General features: G+C 48.1%; 1 protein-coding gene across 1 annotated transcript in view; it reads right to left on the reverse strand.

Moving 5' to 3' along the window:
• The window catches only part of avl9 (AVL9 homolog (S. cerevisiase)), a 58,928-nt gene that overhangs the window by 37,968 nt on the left and 2,133 nt on the right, over positions 1–18,827 (reverse strand). The window contains exons 2-3 of the mRNA XM_084326303.1: positions 17,471–17,591; positions 1,683–1,768 (exon numbers count right to left, since the gene is read on the reverse strand). Coding sequence (XP_084182429.1) covers positions 1,683–1,768; positions 17,471–17,591 — 207 coding nt within the window. The remainder of the gene's footprint in view (positions 1–1,682; positions 1,769–17,470; positions 17,592–18,827) is intronic.

Consider the following 18,827-nt stretch of genomic DNA (forward strand, 5'->3'; position numbering starts at 1 on the left):
TTGTCATTACATTTCCCCTACTGCTGTCACAAACCACTATGCCGACTGTATTTCATGTCCAAAACAAATTCACTTTAAAATCCTTTGTTTTTCCACCAAGGAACTGCATACAGTACAGTGAGCTCCATACAGATTTTGACAGTGAATCACAGTTTGATTTTTCTTTGGCTCCATTCTCATTACTACATTACTTCTTTGTAGGGGTGTAACGGTACACAAAAACCACGGTACGGTACATACCTCGGTTTTGAAGTCAAGGTTCGGTACGGGTTTTCGGTACAGTGGGGGAAAGTTTGGCTTTCTATGTTCCACTCAGGGGTGATGTAGTGTGCAGTAACTAATTGTTCTAACGAATATTCTATATTGAAATTAATAATAGACTTGTAAAAAAATTATAATAATTATATTAGATTGTGAAAAAAACAGCCCCCGGTGGGCGGTCGTTAGTGGTTAACATACCGTTGTACTTGTATTAGTTCGGTACACTACACAGCCGTTCGGTACGGTACACACTGAAACGGTTCGGTTCGGTATGGATACGTGTACCTTTACACCCCTACTTCTTTGTGAGGTGAAATTGTGACAATCTGCACTTTTAACTTCATGGTGATAAGTGTCACGTCTAACATTGCCATTAAAATGATGTCATTAATCCTTGGGCAATATTAAAAAAAATTAACAATTAAGAGGAGGGGCTGGGAGACCCCAGAGAGCGTTGCCTTCCTTTATGAAGCAAGGTGACGCAGGGCAGTGGTGGCTTAATTCATACCTAGGACCCCCAAATTGATACACAATAGGCTGTGGACCCCTGATTGGTAAGATCTTGTCCTACTAGGGACCCCCATTTGAGAAAATGTTAGTTGTTACATGTGGTTTAGTGCAGAATTCCATAACCGTCTGCACTGTAGGTGCTGAGGGAGTGACACCTATGATCAGAAATAGTCATTCTTATAAGTTGGGCTAATTTATAGTCAACATTAAATAAATAGTGAAATTAAACTATTTCCCAATATTTCTGGGGACCCTCTGATACCACCCCCCCCCCCCCCCCCCCCCCCACGCTGAGAGCCACTGACAATGAGCACTGACCTTAGCTTCTATTAGATGATAACAGGACACACACACTGACCTTAGCTTCTATTAGATGATAACAGGACACACACACACTGACCTTAGCTTCCATTAGACAATAACAGGACACACACACACTGACCTTAGCTTCTATTAGACGATAACAGGACACACACACACTGACCTTAGCTTCCATTAGATGATAACAGGACACACACACAGACCTTAGCTTCTATTAGATGATAACAGGACACACACACACTGACCTTAGCTTCTATTAGATGATAACAGGACACACACACACTGACCTTAGCTTCTATTAGATGATAACAGGACACACACACACTGACCTTAGCTTCCATTACTTCTAATTTTACTATGTTATTTTATTTCATACTTATCTTGTCTTGCACAGTCTCTGGAGCGCAACAGTAAGAAGCATTTTGTATAAAAGTATTCTGTACTTCTGTATGACAACTATTAAAGAAACTTGAAACTTGAACTTGAAACACACACACTGACCTTAGCTTCTATTAGATGATAACAGGACACACACACACTGACCTTAGCTTCTATTAAGACGATAACAGGACACACACACACACACTGACCTTAGCTTCTATTTGACGATAACAGGACACTCCATACACACACTTCATGTCATCACTCAGAGGGGGGAGGTGAAAGTAGACGGTGTCTGCAAAACAACAACAACAACAACAACACTGTGAATGGAACGCTCGCTCCTCGGGGGAGATTGACAAGTTCAGCTAGAAACACCATCCTTGTTGTGATGGAGGCCTGATTCCAAACTTGTTCCAGACCCTTCATCTGTTGCCTCCATTTGAAGATGTTTGGCTGATGTTGCATATGGATGTATACTGATGGTGTCTGGGCAATATGCCTTGGCTCACTCGGTATGAAGACTAGTCACTACTTCAAGGCTTACACCAATAACAACACCAGACACACCACGGTAGAAGGTTTATTAAGCTAAATCGAATAGGTGAACACATGCAAAGCACATGCCAGGGACATCTATGTGGCATGGATGCATTCTGAGGGGGCCACGCGGTCCGGCCTCTTAACACTTTGAATGCCCAAAACGACATAACTCGTTTTATCAGCCCCCCCATTGAGTGCCCACGACGACAAATATCGTTTTATTTTTTTATTAGCGATCTGAATTCATATTTCATCAACCGAGTCTACCGTTGGGAAACCAGCCCCGCCAGGCGCTCAGATGTGAAAAAAGCGCCCCCTATCGTCTCTCAGATGGTAATGCACCCTTTTGGAATGGACTCAATGAAAATGGACGAGAAAAAAAAAAACTCCGGAATCCACATTTTACTTCTCACGCATGTAACGAGAGCCGATCGGATTCATTGTGGACCATCAGAACAGCGTGTAATATGTCTTTACAGTACGTAGCATTGGATCAATAAAAGGATAGATTTTTGGAATGGCGATCAGGAATTGGAATAATCTTTTTGGATACCATCTGATCTCAGGTAAGGAATCTATTTTACCAGTCTTAGGATAATCAGACATGTTTTCACGGAGATATAAGCTTTTCCCCTGTTTGGCCATGCGAGCGATCAGGAAATAAGAGAATCGATTTTCAGCTCGCGGCACCAGCATGCATACGTACACATATACTATCGATAATCTAGCGTTTATTTGAAAACGATTCATAAATAGGCCGAAAGATTACAACGTTCTAGAATATTCCAGTACAGGGCGTTTATCACGGAATATTTTTATTTTACGTGAAAACGAGGGCTTTTCAAAATGCTATAAAACGGAAATTAACCGATAAAAAAACAATCCGCTTCGACAATGTTGACTGGAAAATGAGTCATTGATAAGCGACGGGCAGATTAGACACATAGCCATAATTTAAAACATAGATTAGGCGATATTAACGTTAACATTGAAGTGGTTGATGGGCATTCAAGGGGGTAAAAAGGAAAACACGGCTGGCTCTAAAAGTGTTAAAGGAACACGACAACATTTGGGAAATTAGCTTACAGTCTTCTCCAGGGAGAGACAAGAAGATAGATACCAGTTTCCTCTCTGTGCGTTCAGTAGAAAGCTATCTGGCTGCACGTTAGCCTAGCTTAGCACAATGAAGGAAGCAGACAGTGCCGGTTAGCCTTCGGGAGAGGTGTTAGTTGAACAATGCCTAGGCTAACCGGCACTGTCCGCTTCCATTCATTGTGCTAAGCTAGGCTAAGGTGCAGCCAGATAAGATAAGATAAGATATTCCTTTATTGATCCCCTTGGGGAAATTCAGGGACAGATAGCTTTCTACTGAACGCACAGAGAGGAAACTGGTATCTATCTACTTGTCTCTCTCTGGAGAAGACAGTAAGCTAATTTCCCAAAATGTTGGCGTGTTCCTTTAATGCTCCAGAAGTGTGAAGCTTGGAAAGGTAAAGGGAGGATGCTTCGGACAGCCTCCGAACGGTTGTGAGTGCACGCTCTATAACGGTGCTGTCCAGCCTCCGAGCATGAGAGACCTCAGATTCAGATGACTTCAATCGCCATATTATGTTTATAAAAAACACATAGGAACGTGATACAGCGTTTACAGTACAGTGCATACACTTTTTTCAGATCAAATGTTTGCAAAACAGGACAAAACAGTATTACAACGAGACAAGACAATAAAGTGCAATGGCTAATCATCTGGTAAAATAGGGTTTACAATTCCAATCCTAGCAGCTCCCCATAGTGAGGGGGGGGGGGGGGAGCAGGGGGACACCTGACTCATTAACTAGGCGAGCTGCTGAGGGAAAGAAACTGAGTCTGTGGCGGGTTTTCAGTGTCTTGGGCAGCCGTGGGGAAGCATGGTGAAAAGGTCGTGACCCGGGTGGGGGCGGGGTCTGTTGTGAGTGTGCGTGTGGGGAGCTGAGCTCAACCGTCACTTCCCTCGGACAAACAAAGTTTGAGAGAGGTCCGTTGAACACACTATATGCACGCCGCAGTGTGCTCTTAAAAAAAGTTACGGGGAATGGCGTGAAGAGGGAATACTCTGTGTACATCGCTGGTGATCGCTTTCCTCCTGAAGTGTTGTTATTCAAACTCAAATTCCCCGTGACACCAGATCACAGTGTGTGAAGTGACAGTGGGATCTACACAAGCCATGGAAAACATTCAGTCATTAGTGTCATTATTGTTCAATTACCAAACCTTTCAAGACCTCAATTATACATTTAATAATTTCCCCTCCTCCAGCAGATTCTCATTATTCCACATTTTATTCAATACATTTGTTTACGTTATTATTATAATATTTATTAACACTATTTGCATCCCTTACTCAACACGAGCCCATAAATCAAACCCTGGACTGACTGATAGTAGTTGTGTTTTCAACAGCAAGATAAAAAAAAAGGAGGAAGCGAGGTTCCTACACAGTCAGCAGTGAGCAGGGCCCCCGGCTGAACGCTTCTCTGTGGCAGCATCACGGCCAACCCCCAGAGCCATCAATATCCATCCTGTCTGAAGGAAGGGGGGTGGGGGGGTGGGGGGGGTGGAGAGGGCTAGGGAGGCCAGCGAGCGACCATAATGGCAGAGTGGTTTCCAATGCGGTTAAAGTCTCCTCTTCTAACTGCTACAGCACTGCGACCACCAGGGTTAAGATTGCGGATGACGGGTCACCGAGAGCGGTTGTGCAGTAGTAGCCTCTCACTGAGAGCGGTTATACAGTAGTAGCCGCTCACTGAGAGAGGTTATACAGTAGTAGCCGCTCACTGAGAGAGGTTATACATTAGTAGCCGCTCACTGAGAGCGGTTATACAGTAGTAGCCTCTCACTGAGAGTGGTTATACAGTAGTAGCGTCTCACTGAGAGCGGTTATACAGTAGTAGCCTCTCACTGAGAGCGGTTATACAGTAGTAGCCTCTCACTGAGAGCGGTTATACAGTAGTAGCCTCTCACTGAGAGTGGTTATACAGTAGTAGCCTCTCACTGAGAGTGGTTATACATTAGTAGCCGCTCACTGAGAGAGGTTATACATTAGTAGCCGCTCACTGAGAGTGGTTATACAGTAGTAGCGTCTCACTGAGAGCGGTTATACAGTAGTAGCCTCTCACTGAGAGCGGTTATACAGTAGTAGCCTCTCACAGAGAGCGGTTATACAGTAGTAGCCTCTCACTGAGAGCGGTTATACAGTAGTAGCCTCTCACAGAGAGCGGTTATACAGTAGTAGCCTCTCACAGAGAGCGGTTATACAGTAGTAGCCTCTCACTGAGAGCGGTTATACAGTAGTAGCCTCTCACAGAGAGCGGTTATACAGTAGTAGCCTCTCACTGAGAGCGGTTATACAGTAGTAGCCTCTCACTGAGAGCGGTTATACAGTAGTAGCCTCTCACAGAGAGCGGTTATACAGTAGTAGCCTCTCACTGAGAGCGGTTATACAGTAGTAGCCTCTCACTGAGAGCGGTTATACAGTAGTAGCCTCTCACAGAGAGCGGTTATACAGTAGTAGCCTCTCACTGAGAGCGGTTATACAGTAGTAGCCTCTCACTGAGAGCGGTTATACAGTAGTAGCCTCTCAGGAGACAGAGCGGTTATGCAGTAGTAGCCTCTCACTGAGAGCGGTTATGCAGTAGTAGCCTCTCAGGAGACAGAGCGGTTATGCAGTAGTAGCCTCTCACTGAGAGCGGTTATACTGTAGTAGCCTCTCACAGAGAGCGGTTATACAGTAGTAGCCTCTCACAGAGAGCGGTTATGCAGTAGTAGCCTCTCACAGAGCGGTTATGCAGTAGTAGCCTCTCAGACAGCTGGGTGCTGGACCCTGGCTAACCAACACAGGGACATCTGAAAACCGCCACAGCTGCAGTGTGTTTGTGTGGCACAATTATTTTTTAAACACCGCACTGCAGAGGGAAGCAGTCACTTCAAGTTATTTTAAATCAGCCAAAACCCTGCTGTGGCAAAGCACAAACACACACACAGTGGATCTAGCTGCATCAAACAGGATGTTTCTTCCCAGCACGGGAGCGAGCGGACCGCAGGGAAGTCGCACGAGTGTCAACAGCCTCTGTGACTGTGAGCAGCGTGAGGGGCGCTCTGCCAAGAGAGAGGACCTCCGAGACAGAGGGGCGCTCTGCCAAGAGAGAGGACCTCCGAGACAGGCCCCCGGTGAGGGGGCGCTCTGCCAAGAGAGAGGACCTCCGAGACAGGCCCCCGGTGAGGGGCGCTCTGCCAAGAGAGAGGACCTCCGAGACAGGCCCCCGGTGAGGGGGCGCTCTGCCAAGAGAGAGGACCTCCGAGACAGGCCCCCGGTGAGGGGCGCTCTGCCAAGAGAGAGGACCTCCGAGACAGGCCCCCGGTGAGGGGCGCTCTGCCAAGAGAGAGGACCTCCGAGACAGGCCCCCGGTGAGGGGCGCTCTGCCAAGAGAGAGGACCTCCGAGACAGGCCCCCGGTGAGGGGCGCTCTGCCAAGAGAGAGGACCTCCGAGACAGGCCCCCGGTGAGGGGCGCTCTGCCAAGAGAGAGGACCTCCGAGACAGGCCCCCGGTGAGGGGTCGCTCTGCCAAGAGAGAGGACCTCCGAGACAGGCCCCCGGTGAGGGGTCGCTCTGCCAAGAGAGAGGACCTCCGAGACAGGCCCCCGGTGATCTGTCACACTCACCATGTCGAGCGTGGGCTAACGTACTACTCCCGGATCTATTTTCAGTCCGGATGCAATTTCAGTTTTCATCCCCCGCCTTACCTCGGTTGTTATTTAGGATCCAGGAGGCATTCACACGCCTAACTCTGGCGCAGCGAGGAGCCACATTTGATTTGAAAACGAAAGAAAAGTGCACGCCGGCACAAAATCTGATTTGTGAATAATAGCAGTGTGCACTTTTTTTTTTTTTTTTTTTTTTTTAAATGTATTAAATATCAAATGTGACTGATTTGAAATAAAGTCCCAGTTTTAACCTGCATGAGAGCAACCGTGGGAAATAAACCCTGTGATTAAGACATGCTGCAATACCTTAATACTTATACTACCACTTTAGCCCATAAATTAAAGCATCTTAGGGAGATCACGTTTGAACTGAGAGAAGGCTGTAGGCCAGGTTGGCTCATAGCAGCTTTTGGTAACATAATGGACCAACACAAGGAGAGAAAAGGGATGTGTGTATGTATATATATATATATGTGTATGGGAGGGGCGACAGTGGCTCAGGAGGTAGAGGTAGAACAGTCGTCTGGTAATCCAAAGCTTCCCGGTTTGATTCCCGCTCCTCCCGGGCAGCGTGTCGAAGTGTCCGTGAGCAAGACACTTAACCCCTAATTGCTCCCGATGAGCAGGTTGGCACCTTGCATGGTTGCCTCCGCCGTCGGTGAGTAAATGGGCAAAATGTGAGGAACAAATTGTAAAGCGCTTTGAATAAAAGCACAATATAAATGTACCATTTACGTATGCATGTATATATGCATGTATGGTTGCAGTAGTTGTTTCAGTGTAACTTGAGGGCACAACCTCTTAACATGCAACGGCCCGTATTCGGGCCGACGTGGGCGGAACGCACAAACTCACGGCACTTTGCGAGCATCTAGCGGCTCGGGCTGCAGAACATATAAATTACAGAATGAATGAACATTACATTTTCACCACCACTGGTAGCACCCAACCTTGGGCTACGCAGGCTCAATGGCTGCCATACACTGGCACCAGGCACACATCACACTACACAATGGCTGAAAGGCTCAGGAGACAGGGATTGATATTATCAACCAATTAAGGGGAAGGGATGATTAGGTGGCCTTGGTGTCAGAGACCTGATCTATTTGTTGTCGTTCGAACGCCACCTCACTCGACCAAATCCGTTCACCTCACTCGACGCTCCAGAACTGGCAATCATACGCTGATGGCGAAAATTATTGGTCAGCGTTGTAGCCAATGAGTGTAGCTTTCCAATGATACCCCACGTGGGGGGGGGGGTGAATACGAGATATATGTGAAAGTTGACGAGCGAAAACCAGAAGTGAATCACATTTAGAATGAATGGCCGTGGACGAGGAAATGGAATTCTAGAGAGCTTTTTTTTGGGCACACGGTTACCCGGATCTCTCTCAAAGACCCATTTCTGAACGGATTTTTTTTTTTTTTACTTTTTTTTTTAGCGTTTATCGCTTTTTCTGGTCAAGCATGACCGACAGAAACAGGTTGAAATGGGATGTAGAGCAGGGGAAGACATTCTGAGAAATGACGGCGGGTCCGGGAATCGAACTCGTGTCCCCCAGATCCGTGACGAGCACAGTTTTCCCCGACGCAGAAATAGCGCCGAGATATGCGGTGAGCTACGGGAGCTCCCCTCTGAACGGATTTTTATAGAATTTGGACCTGTACTACATAAGACTTCAGGCTATGGATCTGCAGTGATTTCCAGCTTATACCCATTTAATATTTATATGGGGGGGGGATTGCAACCACTACAGAAAAATGTGAGTACAGTACACAAGTTCAAGTTCAACTAAAGTTCAGACCTCTGTTACTCTATTTCATTAGCACTAAAAGTGATTTTCCCTTTTTGCATTATTAACTTCAGAATGTTATCTTTCAAAAGAGACCAGGCTCATGCATGTGCTATAAGTATCAAGTATAAAGCTAAGCTGGCCACTTTTCTGGGTGACTGTTAAGAGGTTAAAAGGGGAATGCCACCCATTTAAATAATTCACATATGTCCTTCCTGTGCCCCGGGACAGTAGAGTCAGTATTTGCAAACACGCACCACTCTCTCCTAAAACTAGAATTCAGAGAGAAAGAACCCTCCAATGGGTGATGTCACTGGGATGTAAAATCTGGGGCTGCTCCAGACAATGAATAGGGCTCTGATTTTATGAAGGCATGAAATATTTGTGCATGCTCTTACACGCAAAGGTTTATATTCTAGCGTTGCTACGTCTGAACCTGAATTAAAGTCTCATTTGGGTGTAAGAGCTCACGCAAACATTTTATGGCCTTATAAAGTCATAACCCCATTCATTGTCTATGGAGCAGAAGATCAGGCCTGGATTTCACGTTCCAGTTTGGATTCCTGTCCATGATTTCTAGCTTGAGGAGAGAAGTATTGATTTAACTGTCCTGGGGGCGTGTATGCTTTTACCAACGCGTTCGTGTTTCCGGGTTCCCGTTTTGCGCTCTGATTGGCCACTGACCTACGCGCGTACGCCCCCCTCGCTATATGAGCGGCTGTGTCTGTGCGCTATTGTTTATTATTATCCGGCCACAGTGTGGGTTCGCTGGTCGGTGATGATGAGCTCAAATAGGTTATTATAATAAACACTGAATGGAGCAATATAGCCTTGTTGTTAGTTAGACAGCAGGCTATACTGTCTTCTTCAGTTGAGTTACACTTTGAAACATTTATAGCGAGTCTTGCTCTAGCGATGCATCATCACAACAACACGGGCGGCTCTACAACAACAATGGCTTATTTATCTATAAAGAAGACAATCCCATCGCTGACAACAAGTACTATAGTCACACACAGGCCTGCCGTGTTTTATGAATGAAGTCTGTTACAAAGGGTCAGATTAAACCGAATATATGTATTTATTGATTGATGTATATTGCATGGTATTTGTGTGTCGTTTGATATCCCTTGTATATTCTTTGTACATATGCACGGAATATCCCTTTAACCTAGTAGTTACTATAGCCCATAATAGTTCATTCTCTCATTGGACAAGAACCTGGCGCCAGCAGACAGGCCCCTTGAGGCAAGTTCAATAGTGCCGACGAACATGTCCCAACTGGCCCCGGTTCCGCGTAGGAATACGGCTACCGAAATACGAATGGTACTATTTGTTCACCGTGCATATGGATAGGGCGCAAGAAATGTAGAATTCCTCTTAGTCCCTTGTCCCGTTCAGTCTCGTTCAGTTCCAGTTATCCAAGCGACGCCTCTCCCCATTATGCAACGTGCGGTAGAGTAGGCTCGTATTGCCTCAAATAGAGTCGTGTTTATCCTACTACGTTTGTTAAACGTATCGTTCGCTACTTACTAGTAAAGGCCTTCATTACGAGTCAAAGACCACGTGAAGTGGGTAATTGTGTGTCTACATAGAGCACTTATTGCCGCGTGCTGATAGGATAGTAACGTCAAGTTCAACCGTAGACCACCGCGCACCACGGAGGATACCTACACCGGTGATTGCAGAGCCACTTACAACCGGTAGTACACCCCTTCCCAGAGTACAATAGAGAATTCCTAATATTCAGTATTGACTTGCCTACGCACATTCTTTGCCTTACAAGTGCATTCAAATGATAAATGTAATAATACCTTTTGATGTAATAAATATTCTAAACGAGTATTTGTGTGGAAACCGTGTTATTGTGGAGAAGTTCTCATCATATACCTGTGTACGGTATTGGCCAGTAATGTACATAAGACGGTAGTAGTTTAATGATACTAATACTTGATTAATACAGTCAGGGAATTGTACCCCTCAGTTACAATTGGTCCTTCGAGCCCCGGATAATAATTAGCGTAATATTAATATAATATTAATATTGACATGGCCGATGACGAACACTCCACAAACGGTTCTCCTAAGCTAGATCGCCCGCAGCGCAGACGGCAGCCACCTCCCTATCTAGAGGCATACGCTGTCAGTCCAATACCTAGCTTTAAAGGGAAATTAGAGACGGATAAAATAACTAAAGCGGATAGTAAAATTATGTCCGACCCTACCAACCAGGCTACCCCGCCAACAGAGGCCCTAGTGGGTTCTAATGTAACTGACCAAGCTCACGGTGGGGACCAGGAGGGAACTGACACGACTTTATCCCCCGACAACGTCGACAAGGTAGTCCCCGGAGAGCTCCAGGATAAAGAAAGCCCTCCCGGGATGGAACCCGACCCACCACAAGAAGAGACGCGCACCCAGGAGATGGGTCTCCTCGGTACGCAACAGGAGAACGGGTCTCCAACAAGTACTGCCGGGAGCCGATCGCCCCGAACGGCGTCTTCCCCCAGCGCGGCGGACAAGATGCTGGCGCAAGCACTCATCGCCACCCTGGCAGCCTCCACCGAACGCGATCGAATTCAAGCGCAACAGACGCGCGAGCGCGTACAGTTTGCAGGCGAGCGAGAGCGCTTCCAAGCGCAACAAAGGAGTGAAGACGACCGCATAAGACTGGAGACCAGACGCCTCCAGACAGAAGAGAACATTGAGAGAAGCCGCGCCAATGCACAGCACGCCGCCGCCAATGCACAGCGCGACGTCGCACATGCCCAGCGCGACGCCGCCAACGCACAGCGCGACGCTGCCCAGGCCAGCGCCAATGCGCAGCGCGACGTCGCCGATGCCCAGCGCGAAGCAGCGCGCGACGCAGCCCATGCCCAGCGCGAGGCAGAGCGCGACCGGCTGCAGGCGGAGCTGATGGACAAACTGGTTGCCATGGCGACACCCCCTCACTCCACACGGAGCTCTCAGAGATCGTCAAGACATGGGTCTAGGACACATTCCCCTACCCGACGAAGCGACCCGGGACCCCGCCAACAGGAGGATCCTGTCCACGTCTCCGAACCCCCTCCCCAGCCGTTCCATACGAGACCCAGCAACCAGGAACAACCGGACCACGCCGAGAGACTGAACAGAAGACTCCAGGTCCTAGCAGAGGAAGAGGAGGAGGAAGAGGAGGAATGTCAAGCCGACCAGCAGCAACGTACTCTGGCCCAGGAGGCCCAGTACAGCCCCGACCAGCAGCAACGTACTCTGGACCAGGAGGTCCAGTACAGCCCAGAAGTCAGCCCCGAGGCCCTGCGCTACAAACCCCCGACTCAACTCACGGGTGAGTTTGACGCACCGCCAGCCCCGAGGGACAGCACCTGGGTACCCGACCTTCGGTACCCACCAAGTACCAGCCCAAGACGACACGCACGGGGAGACTCGCCTAGGAGGCCTCTTCCCCAACGCTCACCGATGTGCCAGTCATCCATGGCATCGTACCTTGGCGCACCGACGTTTCCAGACTTCACCCATGAGAACCGAGCACAGTACACGGAGCTACGGATGTGCTTAGAGACAATGATGGTTGATGTAGCTGATGAACGCCACAAGTATGCTACCCTATTGAAGCACCTCAAGGTGCCCCGAGCGCACAATATAGCGCTGGCCTATGCCAACTCTACTACCCCATACACAGCGGCTCTAGCAGCACTCGACCAACGGTATGGACGCGTATGGGACTACGTGATACAGGAGATAAGAGACATTGACCGTCTCCCCCCAGCCAGAGACAACAGAGCGCTAGATGACCTGTCTATCAAGGTACAGTACCTGGTAGGGATGCTGGGGTCCCAAAAGGAAAAGGGTATCTACGAACTGTACGCTAACTCCAACGTAGAGAGGATATTAGAAAAGCTCCCTCCCGCCCGACAAGAGCGCTTCAGGCGGCAGAGAGACTACCGCGACCCCAACGGTCCAGAGGCATCCCTCCTAGACCTATCTGAGTTCCTCGCCAGGGAGGTCAGTAGCCTACGACTCGACACGTTCGTATGGAGTGGACCAAGCCCAAGACTCGGACCTCGGGGACAAACGGATAACCGCCGGTTGGTGACCGTTATGCACCAAGCCGAATCAGTACCACACAAGAACCACAACACCCCCTCGACGAAAGAGGACCAGTGGAAGATTGAGTGCCAGTACTGTGAGGGAGAACATCGGCTGTATCAGTGCGAAGATTTCAAGAAGCTGACCACGGATGATGTGAGTCAGTGGGTCAAGGACCACCGCCGCTGCTTCCGCTGCACGCGCAGCCACCTAGCAGCTGAGTGCCGCTTGAAGAAGAAGTGCAGCAGGTGCGGTGGCACCCACTTGGAGGTCCTGCATGACATCAACAGGCGTCAGCCAGGACAACAGAGTGGGCCCGTCGCGGTAATGTACCATGCCGAGGCGGTGGCACCAGCACCAAAGTTCCACCAGACCGCTCCCTGGTGTCCCGACTGCTACGGCAGACACTGGGAGCCGCGGTGCGACTCGCACCATATAGATTCTACGTCACTACCCACAGGAGTGCTCCACATTGACCAGCATAGCGGGACCCCCCGTGTGCTCCTCAAAGTGGTCAGAGTGCTCCTGAGCTACGAGGACAAGGTCCTGGACACTTACGCCGTCCTGGACGATGGGTCTGAAAAGACTCTCCTCCTCGCTTCCGCAGCAGCCCAGTTGGGCCTGCGAGGTGTCAAAGATACAATGACCATACGCACCATCAGAAGGGACCAGAAGACCATAAAGGGTGAAAGGGTCTCCTTCAAGATAGCAGCGGTGGACCAGCCCGAGAAGCAGTATAGTATAACTAACGTCTTCACTAGCCACAACATAGGCCTGTCTCAGTACACCTACCCCATCCCACAGCTGATGGCTAAGTATGTGCACCTACGTCAACTACCTATACCGCTTATCGACGGCGCCACACCGACCCTGCTCATCGGCTCCGACCACGTGGACCTCATTCTCCCAATTGAGGCGGCCCACGTCGGACCCAAAGGATGCCCAGTCGCGGTTCAGACCCGACTGGGATGGACGCTCCAGGGCCCCCTCTACGGACTTGACAGTCAACCCACGTCTACACGCTGCCTACACACAGAGGCAAGCGACACCGGCCTCTCCCCCGTACAGCAGAGGCTATTGACATTAAGCGAGAGGCCCGTGAGAGAACCGTGGGTACCAGAGGGAGTTCGGAACTCCACCCCCCTCAGCTGCGCTTCAGACGTAGCTGACATCGAACCCAGCACCCCAAGCGACTCCTTGACGGGGCGGCCGGGACCGGCCTCTCCTCAGACGGGGTACAGAGCAAACAAGAGAAACAGACGGAGGAGGAGAAAGCACAGCCAAGCACAGATCAAAGCAGTCTCAGGCCCGCTCCCTCCTGAGCCCCCCTTCATCCCGTCCAGTCGTCATGACCATAGACCAGTCACTACCCCGAGCTGCGTGGCCGGCCGGCCGCGTAAGCAAAGTGACCACTGGTGCCGACGGAAAGGTCAGAGTGGCAGAAGTGCTCGGCCAAGGGCGGACCTACAACCGACTCGTGGCGAGGCTGATAGAGTCGCCAAGGCTCCCCGACTCGCTTAATGACGACCATGACCCATGACTTTGTGAACTGACCGACCCCTCACGACGGACATTGAGTAGTGGACAGTGCGGTTAATCTGTCTCTGCTTAGCTAATTAGGTGGGACTAATTAGGGGGCGGCTGTTACAAAGGGTCAGATTAAACCGAATATATGTATTTATTGATTGATGTATATTGCATGGTATTTGTGTGTCGTTTGATATCCCTTGTATATTCTTTGTACATATGCACGGAATATCCCTTTAACCTAGTAGTTACTATAGCCCATAATAGTTCATTCTCTCATTGGACAAGAACCTGGCGCCAGCAGACAGGCCCCTTGAGTCAAGTTCAATAGTGCCGACGAACATGTCCCAACTGGCCCCGGTTCCGCGTAGGAATACGGCTACCGAAATACGAATGGTACTATTTGTTCACCGTGCATATGGATAGGGCACAAGAAATGTAGAATTCCTCTTAGTCCCTTGTCCCGTTCAGTCTCGTTCAGTTCCAGTTATCCAAGCGACGCCTCTCCCCATTATGCAACGTGCGGTAGAGTAGGCTCGTATTGCCTCAAATAGAGTCGTGTTTATCCTACTACGTTTGTTAAACGTATCGTTCGCTACTTACTAGTAAAGGCCTTCATTACGAGTCAAAGACCACGTGAAGTGGGTAATTGTGTGTCTACATAGAGCACTTATTGCCGCGTGCTGATAGGATAGTAACGTCAAGTTCAACCGTAGACCACCGCGCACCACGGAGGATACCTACACCGGTGATTGCAGAGCCACTTTCCGGCAAGGATTATTATTCTTCATTGCTTTGACCAAGCTGCTGGAGCAGAGAACCGTCTACCCCACTGCTGTGAGATCTACACATGCCCGTGAGGACATCACTCGAGCCCGTCTCTGTCGGAGCAGAGACTCCACGGCTTCATCTGCGGCGCGCACCCTAGGATTACAGCTGCTGCTTTCCCCGCTGACACAGGGGTGATATCGCCTCCGTGGACCCTTGACTTTCATAGAGCATTGCCTCCCCCTGCTGGCTTACAACCGGTAGTACACCCCTTCCCAGAGTACAATAGAGAATTCCTAATATTCAGTATTGACTTGCCTACGCACATTCTTTGCCTTACAAGTGCATTCAAATGATAAATGTAATAATACCTTTTGATGTAATAAATATTCTAAACGAGTATTTGTGTGGAAACCGTGTTATTGTGGAGAAGTTCTCATCATATACCTGTGTACGGTATTGGCCAGTAATGTACATAAGACGGTAGTAGTTTAATGATACTAATACTTGATTAATACAGTCAGGGAATTGTACCCCTCAGTTACAAAGTCGATTTTAATTTAATCGCCTTTGGGGACATGAGGTTATTATAGGATGATGCACGTCTGGTCTATTCTCCTGGTGACAATTCACTGAATTGAAAATGGGGGACCCTGATGTAAACAAGACGAAAGTCTTTCTCTGGTCTGCATCCCCTTAACAATTGTGTGTATTGAGCCGTACTGTATTGTACCCATTCTGCAATCTGTTAAATAAAGTTTTCATTCATTCATTCATTCTCCTCCCGATGTGTTCATTCAACTCGCGTCTCTGCGACCAGCCGCTCTATCGGAGATAGGATCACATTGTGTCATGTTTTGCTAGAGGGTGTATACGTTTATTATTCCGAATAGATCTACACAGGCTTATAGCCTATAATACGTGATATTTGAAGCAGGCACCACTGCTGTTGTAATTGTCTGGTAATAGCTGTTGAGTGTTTATTATTGGGTTGTTGTCGCAGACTCACTGCATGTTCAATTTGCGGCTCGTATGGTACTTCCTTCCTATACCCAGTTAAATCTGTCTTCATATCTCACGCCCCAAAGGCGATTAAATGAAAATCTACTTCATTCATAAAACACGGCAGGCCTGTGTGTGACTATAGTACTTGTTGTCAGCGATGGGATTGTCTTCTTTATAGATAAATAAGCCATTGTTGTTGTGATAATGCATCGCTAGAGCAAGACTCGCTATAAATGTTTCAAAGTGTAACTCAACTGAAGAAGACCGTATAGCCTGCTGTCTAACTAACAACAAGGCTATATTGCTCCATTCAGTGTTTATTATAATAACCTATTTGAGCTCATCATCACCGACCAGCGAACCCACACTGTGGCCGGATAATAATAAACAATAGCGCACAGACACAGCCGCTCATAGCGAGGGGGGCGTACGCGCGTAGGTCAGTGGCCAATCAGAGCGCAAAACGGGAACCCGGAAACACGAACGCGTTGTTAAAAGCATACACGCGTCCTGGCGGCCTAAATTCTTATCCCAACCCATGTTTGCTTCCGCGTTCGCGTTTTGCGCTCCGATTGGCCACTGACGTTTCTGGTCACGCCTATCGTGTGACGGCAAGTTCTTTCGCCGGTTAAGCTTAGGCACTCTTTCGAAGTTGGTTAAGGTTAGAGTTTGTCTTAGAGCAGGGCGATATCGTGTGACGGCAAGTTCTTTCGCCGGTTAAGCTTAGGCACTCTTTCGAAGTTGGTTAAGGTTAGAGTGTGGATCGTAGGCGTTAGGTAGTTTGCTGCTGGTCGAGGCGGAAATGGTCGCGTCACGCGATTGGGCGCACATGTCACATGACCAGAAACGTCAGTGGCCAATCAGATCGCAAACATGGGTTCGGATAAGAATAGACGTGTCCTGGGGCGTTGAAATGGGTGTTATACACCTTTAAATGACAGGTCTGGACAGTCCCCACATCAGATTTAGCTTGCACTGTGATCCTCTGGACCTGAATGGATCCTGAAGAGGTCAGGCTGAATGGATCCTGAAGAGGTTAGGCTGAATGGATCCTGAAGAGGTCAGGCTGAATGGATCTTGAAGAGGTCAGGCTGAATGGATCCTGAAGAGGTCAGGCTGAATGGATCTTGAAGAGGTAAGGCTTGCATATTGACCACATTTCAAAACAACAACAATGTTAACGGATGGGAAGGAAGGGAGTGGGGTAAAGTGATACAGAGACAGGTCGGTAGAATGGGGCATTTTCAGGGTGGACACAGTGTTAGAGCCAGTATTTTGATTTTATAAGAAAAGCCACTTAATTGTGATGTCTGTAGTGAACGCACTATGAAGGACTACAAATCCCACGGCGCCCGCGCTAGAAGCCGCTATGAAGGCAACCTGTTGAGAGACGCGGTCGGGAAATAGTTTTTAACCTTTTCATAACGTACCGTATAGTATTACACGTACATACAAATCGTACAAATACAATTTATGTTATAAATCTGTCCAGATACCAAAAAACAATGATATATATACGTTCAGTATTATACCTTCTTGGTAGTTGTGGGCCCCGTCAGGAAGCGCTAGAAAGGGCAGGTACCTCCACTCTTCTGGTACAGAGTTACTGTCATGTCCCTCATCAGGGACAAGTGGTGGGTACGAGAATTCCACCTGAAGACAAGGACAAAGACAGAGAGAGAGGGAGAGAGAACAAGACAAGGTTAGACTATACACTAGAATATATGATGAGAGTATAGAGGAGCTGGACGATAACTCATTCTCCTTAACACTATGAATTAACAATATCAACTGGAAGCGACAAGTGAGAAAATCAAGTGCAGGTAGGACTGAACAATAATACAACATTATCATAAAATAAAATCTATACAGCGATATATTGCGATCATTTGGGTGTGCCAATATCAATACACAGACGCCAAATATCAATATTACATTTATTTTTTTATTGTGATTGACAATCCCATTTTGCTGCAATAAAAATGATTGGAATGAGGTGAACAGCAATATATATTGCAAAATATCTTGACTCTAGTAGTATCACAATAATATGATTGTGATTCCCAAATACCAACCCTACCGAGTAGCACACAAACAGCATTTTCTCATTGGGGAATAAACACAAACCTGTCCGTGGTTACACTCAAGTTACAAAACCTAATTTATGGAACATGGGAGAGAGCATGTGTGCATGATGACAGACTGATGTTTTTACAGTATGTCAGATGAGGAGGCAAAGTCACACTAGTAGTCACCATGCCTTAGCTCGCCCTCTCTGCCTCTAGTCTGAATAACAGCCTAAGTATGTCTCTGGGCTGAGAGACTAGAGGACACTATTTTAAGGAGGAGGAAGTCCATTCAAAACACAGCCAAGAGACACAGCGCACAAGAGTAATTCATTAAGTCAATGGTTCTTGACTCTTTAATAATGGTGTCGTCATCCCTCCTCTACTTAAAGGAACACGCTAACATTTTGGGAAATTAGAGAGAGAGAGGAGGTCATCATTCGGCACGCATGCGATGCATGAATGCGATTCGTATCTGCGATTAACCCATCCCGTCGTCCTTCCCCCCCAAGGGCAGCCGGGAGCAGACAGGCGTCAACGTGAGCCGCGCCAGGGGACCAATCCAAGTGCTCCTGTCCGTCTTCGTCAAGGACGCCACAGCGTTAGCGATCTATTGTTGTTGTGCATGTTTTTCCATTGGGTTTATCTTATCGGGGGGGGGAACCCTTGCGAGCACGGGGAGAACATGCAAACTCCACACAGAAAGGCCTGGGAGATACCCCACCTGGGTAACTGGCATCATGGAAACCTGGTCCCCAAGCGGGAATCGAACCCTGGACCTTCTTGCTGTGAGGCGACAGTGTTAACCACTACACCACCGTGC

Source organism: Notolepis coatsorum (genome assembly GCF_963971535.1).
Source record: "Notolepis coatsorum genome assembly, chromosome: 12".
NCBI lineage: Eukaryota > Metazoa > Chordata > Actinopteri > Aulopiformes > Paralepididae > Notolepis > Notolepis coatsorum.